We start from the raw sequence: 10,143 nt of genomic DNA, 5'->3' as shown, positions 1-10,143 counted from the left end.
AGATAGCCACACATTGAAGGTGCATGAGCCCCACCGGTTGTGTGATTGAACCATGTCTGTCAGTGTCATTAGCTATTGATGAATTGAGTTCCGGGGTCCCCATCCATGGAGGTCGCAGCTGCAAACCGGACTCAGTTTACCGGTGAGTGTTTTCATGCTACGTTGCCGGGTCATAGACTGTCCATCCCTCTGTCGCTTTTACTCAGCAAAGGGCTGGGCGTAAAGTAACCTGCGAGAACGATGATCTTCTGATATGCGAGGTACACGTCCTAACCGGCGTAACCTATGAAGCGTGAGTGGCTCATTCTTCGTGCGGGAGTTCCTTTTTCCTGAAGCCATTATCCGTACTTCAGTGTTGCTAATCCGGTGTTCCCACTTGACTCCACCAATGCTTTGGACACACTGATGGTCAAGGGCTGACATTTTTCGTGTGTCCTCTGTTCCCACGTCCCCGACCCACGCAGCAGTATGGATCGCACTGCCGCAGTGTAAATTGTCCTTGACAGTCACGTCGGTGCCAAAGCTGTCAGAGGTTGCCATAAGCTGCCCTGGTCTTCCTGATTCTAGAAGTAATATCATCTCCAGCCGGTCTGTCGGAACTTGTACGCCTGCCCAGATAGAAAAAAGTTATCTTTCACTTCGATGGTCATGATGTATGGATTCGATTCCACTCAGTCTTGTAGCAGTACCTCACAATTTACAGCTGTGAAGCGCACATCAAATCGTGTAACGGAATTCTTGAGGTCGTTGTAAATGGTTTGAGTGTTTCCAGGATCTGAATCCAGGAGGGCGACATACACAATTTGCGGGAGCGAACAACCCGGGAGCATTTCGATGCATGAGGCCTCAGAGGCTGGAGGAGGCATTTCAAGCAGCACACCAATAACAAAAGTTGAAGAGGACTGGTGAGAGATAGCAGCCTGGACGCGGTTAACTCAGGAGAAAGAGTGATGTATTCTCGCGAATGTCCAAAGGAGTTCGCATACAGTGCCTTCATAAGGGATATAAATTTGGACAAGAACGAGCAAATTGAGCGGCGATGTTCAAGAACTTATCTCAATGGAAAACTATGGCCGATGCACCCTCGGCAACGGCGAAACTCAGCTAGATTCGCACGGATTTCTCACGCTCGATCAACCTGCGCAAAATAATGCCAGAAGCACCTTGGATGCTGCGGCTACCAGGCTGATGCCTGGATGACTTTCCGATGTTGAAAACAACCAAACCCCATTGTCGAAATTTACACACCTCGTACTTGGCATACGCGGTTTATTGATGCGTGCTATTGGCTATGTGGAGCCAGTCCTTTAGGTGTTTTCGACGCGGCCGCGCCGACCATGTCGTTTATGGAGAAAAGTCGCATTAGGAACCAGAAAAACAGTTAGGCAATGTCGAATCCTAGGCTCATTTGAGTTGTGATAAACACCTAGGAGCAAATTAAGTTGGTTTTAGTGGAAGGCTTCGAGATATGAGAGTACATTTATTGGCATAACCCGCCAATTGTAATGTTGTTGAAAACCCTACGACAGAACACAATCGGGTCCGCTCTTTTGCGGCCAAATCATGCTCATCACCTTGTATTTCACTTGAACTTGAAGTGGGATGGAAAAATAAGTTGGGGTTAACGTGAGTCCAACCTGAAATCCACTTGAACTTCTCGTTTGGTGTTTTTCAAGTGGATGTGCTGTGCGAAGGCCATAACAGGATATCAAGTATCTTTTGTACTACTCACAAGATCGAAGAAAACTGGTGGTCAAGTCAAAAACAAGTCTTTTAATGGAGGTTCGGGGAACGAGCCTTCCTGATAGGACTCATGGATCGCCAAACCGTAATGAGCTGCTCGGAGAAATAGTGCACTCAATCATGTTGCGTGGGTCCCCAACAGGAGGATAATCAACGGTTTCCAAGTTTGACAATATGAAGAGAATTGTCACAAACAGCCAATCGTACGAAACGTACGGCATTAATGTCTTACAATGCCGTAAAGTGTAGAAAAGCTGAATGAATCCACACAAACATTATTGGAACCGAATTGCAGCTGTCACAGCAAGGAAAAGGATCCCCGGACGGTGCATAGGTTCATCGATGTTGTCTGACGCGCACAACGATCAAGGGAGCGGACTGAATAACCAACCCCAGTTCCTTTTTGTCGCAAGCTTGCGCATGCACAGTAAATATACTTTTCCGCCAGGGCGAACAGTCCACGCTCTCCTTGGTTGCGCTTCTCGGGCCTCGTAAAGCAAAAGAATTTTGTACCCGGCCATTGACCTACCTTCTTCGAAGCGGTCTCTTGGTGAGAGCAGGATTGTAGCCGACTGTGGTAGGGGGAATCATTTTTCCCATTAAACAGGACTTGTGGGGATGGAGAACACGCACAGTTTCGTCCAGAATATTATGCTTGATTTTACCGTACTGCATAAAGAATTAAGCAACCACTGACGGAAATGAGAACAACATAACCAAGGGGGGAGAGGGAAACGATATTTGTAAGGAGGACACACCTGATCCATTTCTCCAGCTTCCAACAATTCCCCAATCCCCAGCACCAAACTAGACCATCGATCGGTTTCCCGCAGAGCATTGGCTGCGGCATGTGCGTTTCGGCGAGCTCGGTCGAGTTCCGCCAACTGGCTGATGATTTGCTCCCCAGTTGAATCGACCTGTTGGGTAGAGCGGGGGAACGAGAGGGACTTCATGAATCCACGAAACACTACAAACACCACGCTCGACAGATCAGAACTCGCACGTACTTGACTGATGTTGTCGCGCATTGCGGCTAGCTCGTTTCCTAAAGCGATGGCATCGACCTTCAAAGTGTCCACTTCACGGAGTAGTCTATGCGAAAAGTACGGCTAGCTCGTTTCCTAAAGCGATGGCATCGACCTTCAAAGTGTCCACGGAGTGGAGTAGTCTATGCGAAAAGTAAGCAAAACGAACTATTGAGAACAGGAGAATGACGTTTCCCTTGTCAACCGTGTTGTGCTTAATAAGACAAAACTGATGGCAGCAGACAGAGACGTAATAATAAAAACGAGTACCACAACAACAGCGTGTAATGCGATAGTAAACCGAGAAGTGTTGCATGGAATTTATCCCTATCACTCTCGGCTGAACGGACCTCACAGCCTTCCACATTAGGTGGGGAAGCGATAAAATGAAAGTTCTTTGTCTAGTTGGCGCGCCACCCAAAGGAAGAACGAGGGCTGAGATACTGTCAGACTGTCCAAACCTAAACGTGAACAGTCGAGATGCCGGAGTTGGGTTCGAACCATAGACATTTCGATCAACAAGTTCACACCTGAACCAATGGGCCATCTCGAACTATTTGTCTAATAATAATAAATAATCGTTCAGCTGTAGCGCCCTTTCGGTGCCTAGCTGCCATGCCACCCGAAGGAAGCACGAGGGCTGGGATACTGTCAGGTTGCCCAAGCTTAGACAGGGGAAGTCGAGTGGCAGAGGTCGGGTTCGAACCACGGACCTTCCGGTCAGTAAATTCGCGCTCTAACCACTTGAGCCATCTCGCCCCATTTGTCTAAATACACTAATGATTCGCTCTTAATCGGTTCCTTTACTATCCGGAGGTAAGCCTCTTTAAATAACCGAACATCACGCCGATTGGACGGATGTGTCGCGAGCCGGCTACGGGGGCACGCCCTGATTGGTCAGAATTTTAGCCAATTAGGATCGAGTACCTTGGATTCGGTGCTTCACGCCCCCTCACAAAAATTCCAGCGTGACCTTGGGGAAAAATCCGTGATGACTTCATAAAAACGGGGCTACCTCAACCTACTGTGCCTTTTGAAATACCATGGTAGGCGGAACAAGACGTCAAGGGCTGCGACAGCAGTTACACCATTGTCTACAAAACTCAACATTTGCCACGACTACAGCTCGTGATTCCTGTTGTTTTCTTTCTGACTATAGTATACAGTTCAGTTTATTTTGAAATATATGCGAGACTAAAGAAAGTTTCTTAAACATAACCAACTCGCAATGCCATGTATGTATCATCATCAGCTGGTCCAAGGAGAACCTAGGCACACTGATAGCTGCATTGCGCCCAATCGGTGCGCACTGCATATGCGCTATATCACCTGAAAATATCTGACGATTCTCTTGCAATGGTGTCGTGCTGACAAACGAAGCAAGCCCGTCTGTCCGTCACTTTATTTCAACCTACCGAGCTCGAAAACATGGTAATATGAAACTGCTTCACCAGACCTGTAAGCTACCTTCGGCACTGACGCTGCAACGCATTTTGTTGCAGTGAAATTCGTCACAATTCTGCCCATTCCCAATTCAAAATGCCCGTGCACATCAATATATACATTAGAACATCTCACTGGGAAACACTAAGCATTCATCGGTACTTCCACAAAGGCAACAGCTGCCAGCTTGAGTGGTGTTCAAGGTGAGTTAATCTAGCTGAAAATTACCGATGGAATACCCTATTCATAAGGTTGCTGAAAACTCTTCGACATTCAATGACCAGCCTAGCCCTTCTTTGGGTTCATCAGGTAGGCACCGTCCTCGAGTTTCTGTCAAAAATATATTCTACTCGAACCCAGATAGTACGTCGTTCACGAACAACGCCCGTTTGCGCACGAATTCGGTTTTGACGATAAATTCAAGCGAGCCCAGCTTAGTGTCTCGTTTATGGTGTCCCTCAACTGAATATGCTGAATTCGGTTTTGACGATAAATTCAAGCGAACCCAGCTTAGTGTCTGGTTTATGGTGTTCCTCAACTGAATATGCTTGATAAGGCCACCTCAGGATTGGGTTGGGACGATATGCGATGCCGCGGACTTACGGAGTACATTCAGTTGAAGAACGACTGGATTCAATCGATCTCCTAGGTAAAATCAAATGGGTGCGCAAGTGAGTGTTTGACGAAAGGCTGGAACTTCGTTTTTTAGAGCTAACTAACACTATCGGTGGTCGAACAATTGGAGACACTTTGGGTCCTCAGTCCGGAGGACATTGAAATCGATCAGCAGGCTTTGGAGTTTCGAAGAAACACAAATTGGGTGGACATCTTGAGGCAAGATTCTGTCTTACACACGCTAAAACAAGAGTTTACTTCCCTAACCCTATCTACGATAGATTCTGTGCGTCGAATAAAAATGATGCGGTTCCTTCAAACAGATAAAAGTTCTCAGACCAAGTCCCGGATCCTATACAGTACGAATTGTATCAATCTAGCAAGCCCTGCTTGTGACCAGTTGAGCCTTAAAATGACTCCCAGAAAGCAGGTAACATCAAAGTGAAAGGGATCGTGAACCTTCATTACAGTCCGTGGTAAGGTCATCTTCCAGAAATGAGGACGCAGAGCATAGGTGGGGTCATCCGGCTTTCTGAAGATCAACCCCTTTCTGATTGAAAAATGTAATGCACACAGTGAAAGCAACTGTTTTCCGTGAGTGCCAAAATATCCCATGCAGCTAACCACCGTTTGTTTCCATGACTTTGCAACACTGGGAAATCTCCAAAAGCATACATCTTTCGGTTTGTTCAGTAATATGCGAAACCTCGGAGCAGTAGGATCACTAACAGAGCAGGCATGCTAGGAAAACCAGACAGTCGTGCAGTCTCGTCGTGAAGTATAAATGTGGAGAGAAAAAAAGAAATTGACCAGACTGAAATGGAAAACTAACCGCGGAACACAATGAACAGCTTCTTGGCATGACCGTTCGATCGACTGCATGACTTCCTGAAACGCAAACAAGACAAGTGATGAATGAAACCAGCTAGAATCGGCAGAGAATACCACGCGGATGGTGGTTATATGTGAGCATTCAACCTACCTTCATCTGAGCTTGGAGTTGTAGAACCAGCTCGGAAGCCTGTTGCTGTAACAGAAAACAGTCGAAATCAACAGATTAGCAACTAGCAAACGCTGTATGAGGAACAGCAAAGGTGTGATCTTCGCGAGCCTGTCATTATCGAAGATAACCACTATGACACACGGGAAACCTGAGTTTCGGCACAAATAATCAATGGTACAATACGCTGGTATTCATAACGAACTCTCCTTGCACCATGTTACCTTGTGCCAGGATTTACACTCACTTCAACATTGTGATCCCCAGTGGTTGCGGTCAAAACTTCATTAATCCATTGTTTATGGTCGAACTGTGGATCCAAAAAGGGTGAAAGATCCTTGTGGAAAGAGAACGCGGAAAAGCGTGAGGTTTGGAGTGCGGCGTTACAAGCGATAATATTGGACAACAAGCGGGGGAGAGACGAAGATCAGATTGGAACATTGATGACTTGTGTCGGCTGGATATGGTGCGGAATTGTTTAACAAATAGGAACAATAAGGATTAGAAAACGGGGTCGCTGACTAACGGACAGCAAAAAAAAATCGGGGCAGGTAAGCGCCAAAAGAAAGCAGTAATGTGTATCAAAACCGATCACTCAACAAATTAGACTGAACTGTTTTGGATGTGTAGTTCACCAACCGCAACCCAGGCCCGTGTCGAAATTTGTACTGCCACTCAGGTGGAGAGAGGCAACTAAAAACCTGGTCGTCTAATCAGAATGACCTCCAGTACCCGGTGGTAGTCATTTACCTTAGTCGCCAACTTGCCTCAGATTACCGGTATCGTTGGCTAAAGTACATGATACTCATGGGAGCCAGTCTTTCCCCCTAGGGCACTGCCAACAAAGGACATAACTGAATACATACCACAGTCACACCGGGTCTTTTGCCCTCAATGGATTGACATCTAGAGTATAGCTAGTAGGGTTACTATGAGTGTCGCCGTTTTGTTCGAATAACACAGTCAAGGGAGAATAACAAGCCGCAGAAGCTAACACAGATGGGTTATTTGTGCAAGTGATCTATCAGGTTAATCCAATCCAGGACGATGAAGAGCTGTTTTCTGTTGGGCTGCTGAGCGATTTTCCGACATCCGGCAATCAAACAGAACGGACCTTGGGGATAACGATATTTCGGACTACATGTTACCCCAAGAAATGAACAAACCCTTAGGAACAAGTATGACAGTCCTCTAAGATATTCTGCTCCCATAAAATTACCGGCTTCAAATCAGTCTGAAAGCAGCATATTCAATTGCCTGGAAACATCACAAACGAGAGATTCAGCTGGGTTCCAGGTGAGTCTCTTGAAAAACCGAATTAGTTTGTAAATGAGTGCAGTTCGCTAATTTCGTGCAATTTCGTTTCAAGTATAACATAAGGTTGTTGGAAACTCGGGGACTGCGCCCACCTGATGAGCCCCAAGAAGGGCGAAACCGGTCGTGGACTGTCGACTGATTTCCAGCAACCTTATGAGTAGTGCACTACGAATATGCATGCATCGCGGTATCTCGAATATCATAGCGACTGAAACATGAGGCGGCCTGGTGCAGTACATTCGGTTGCCTGGAAACATCACAAACCAGGGATTCAGCTGGGTTCCAGGTGAGTCTCTCACAAAACCAAATTAGTTTGCAAATGAGTGTAGTTCGCTAATTTCGTGCAATTTCGTTTCAAGTATAACATAAGGTTGTTGGAAACTCGGGGACTGCGCCCACCTGATGAGCCCCAAGAAGGGTGAAACCGGTCATGGACTGTCGATTGATTTCCAGCAACCTTATGAGTAGTGCATTACGAATATGCATGCATCGCGGTATCTCGAATATCATAGCGACTGAAACATGAGGCGGCCTGGTGCAGTACATTCGGTTGCCTGGAAACATCACAAACCAGGGATTCAGCTGGGTTCCAGGTGAGTCTCTCACAAAACCAAATTAGTTTGCAAATGAGTGTACAGTCTGAAAGTAGTTTTTATAATCGGTACAGTGTTAAATCCAACAGAAGCTACGAGTGATTCGTTCAGCACAGCAAACAGTGGCATATTCCAATCAAACGAAAAAAGAACAATGCTCGAAAAACCATAAGTCCTGTAGAAAAAAGCGTATATTTGTGGCGCAAATGTACAGTCTCTTAGAAAATCAAGTGAAAATAGGATTGAGTGGTGTTTACCGGCGAACAGGTTTAATTGGTCAGTGCAAAAGACTGATAGGTGACTGGTTGGTCGCGTAGCGCATCAATACGAAGGGAGAATTCTAGACCACGGCTATCTCGTACGGAACGCCGGATTGTTAGACTGCCTGTGATCAGATCTCCTGTGAAAGAGCACGAAGAGAGATGAAGTCAAACGAATCGTGATATCTAGTATGCAGAGCCAAAAACTACAGTGGACTACAGTGACTGATATCAGTAGTTTCGAAAAAAGTATCTAATTTAGCCTCGAATTTATCGAAAGAAGGTTCACTTTAGGGTGTTCATGTGACCGACAAACTAACCAATATTTAACGCATGCTAGATCATCAGGTGGTGTTGCTATATCTCCCAGAACGACGGCCGTTCAACGACTTGCTCGAAGAGTGTTCCTAGAAAGAAAGCACGATGAACCGAAACGTCCGCAGTATGGTGGGGCCGAAAACTGGCAAGCGCCCAGTGAAGATCGAACGAATCAACGCGAAATGACCTGACAATAAGATGAAACTACTGAGACAACGAGGTTTCCCAAAATGTCAAAAGAGCGACTGCTTCATCAATCGTTGCCTGTGAAACCCCGAACCGAATGCGTTTTACTCTAATACAGGGAGCCAAGCCTTCCGATTCCACTCAACACAACCCAACTTGGCAACTCGCATCTGTTCCACCCTCATATGCGATTTCTCCTTTTTGTTCGTGGCTATCCGAAGCAACTTCAAACATCGTTGGGACTATGGATTCCCACGGAATTCACGCCTTCACCAGACATTTGGATTCCCATACCTTTAACAACAATGGATCAAAGTTTGTTGAGAATTCTTAGCATCAGCCAATTAGAAGTAATACTGAGTGACTGATCAGATTATCTCCAGATTCAGAGTTTAACCCGAATCCCAGCTGACTTAAGGGAGACAGAGAGAGAGAACCCCAGCACAAGGCGAGATACCGCCAGAAAATGAGCGATCCAAATCATTTCGACACATGGTTTATGCAGTTCATGCTATCGTTATCTGATTGGCAAGGAATCAAAAGCGATGAGCGGTACACATTGGTCTATCCAAGTCTACGCGCAGGCGCCACACAGGATCTCCCCTTAAGAGTATCGACAGAATTCTGGAGGCCTGAAAACAAAAGAAACGATTTATGAATGCACAAACCACTGGCAGACAATCGGATAAAGCTAAAAACCACCTCTATATATGGATTCTCCACCCCGCAGACACAGAGTAACCCAGTCGAAGAAAGAGGAAGAACATCGTCTAATCCTCAAAAAGCTTACCAGCTTTGACTCTCAGGGGTTTGTCCAAAAAGAATACTGTTTGTTTCCAGTGTGTGGGTTTCGTCGTTGGGGAGGTAGAGAATTCCACCTTGTAAGAGAAAAAAGTCAAAAGCATAGCTGTAGCAAGTTGGAAAGAGGATGATGGAATGACAATAAGCGACTGACTATTTCCCAATTAGGTGGCGAAGTGAACTGTTGTGGAAGCTGGAAAATAGAGAAAGACTCATTGCTCAGTACATTCTTCAGATATTTGCATTAATTAAGGCGCTTTAGGTTTGCATAGAGCTCGAACATATTGAAGAGTTGTCACATTTACACCGGAATCCCACCTATGGGTCCTTTATTTTCATGTGAGTACTAAAAACACGCAGTGAAGACACGCGAAAAAGGAACAAATAAAAGAGCACGTTGAGGGAAATGTGCTTGGGGACCAAACACGTGACAGGGCGATTTGCTCCGAGTGGTCCCAAAGACCATTAATAGAGCAGGTTATGAGAACATCCAGTAATGCCAGAATGTCCTACTCTGACAGAATCACTCGACGCTATACCGAATAACGTCTCTTGACACCCAGGTGATTTGATAACAAAGATTGCTCAGGAGCGACCATGTTTGTGTACCTACCCTTCCGCCACTACACATACAATTTACGGCCCACAAAGGTGACTCAGCTGACATCGACGGTCTACCCGCCGATAAGGTAACAGCAAGCCTTGTGCTGACACCCACACCCACGCAGACGTTCCTACATATAGGACAACATCACAACAATACAACTCAACTCAACGCAGCTTCGCACGTCACCCAACTCGGAGTAGAGCCGCTTGGGACTTACAACGCCTCACTCACGGAT

At 46.0% G+C, this 10,143-nt stretch overlaps 1 protein-coding gene across 1 annotated transcript in view; it reads right to left on the bottom strand.

Moving 5' to 3' along the window:
- T265_13613 (hypothetical protein) overlaps window positions 1–10,143 on the bottom strand; it is a gene marked incomplete at both ends in the record, with an annotated part of 37,766 nt that overhangs the window by 14,177 nt on the left and 13,446 nt on the right. The window contains 6 exons of the mRNA XM_009169700.1: window positions 2,502–2,835; window positions 5,659–5,714; window positions 5,809–5,853; window positions 6,074–6,163; window positions 7,236–7,351; window positions 9,291–9,378. Coding sequence (XP_009167964.1) covers window positions 2,502–2,835; window positions 5,659–5,714; window positions 5,809–5,853; window positions 6,074–6,163; window positions 7,236–7,351; window positions 9,291–9,378 — 729 coding nt within the window. The remainder of the gene's footprint in view (window positions 1–2,501; window positions 2,836–5,658; window positions 5,715–5,808; window positions 5,854–6,073; window positions 6,164–7,235; window positions 7,352–9,290; window positions 9,379–10,143) is intronic.

The sequence above is a fragment of the Opisthorchis viverrini genome (genome assembly GCF_000715545.1).
Source record: "Opisthorchis viverrini unplaced genomic scaffold opera_v5_85, whole genome shotgun sequence".
Taxonomy (NCBI): Eukaryota; Metazoa; Platyhelminthes; class Trematoda; order Opisthorchiida; family Opisthorchiidae; genus Opisthorchis; species Opisthorchis viverrini.
The sequence above is the reverse complement of the archived record's forward strand: the minus strand, read 5'-3'. Positions and strand labels throughout refer to the sequence as shown.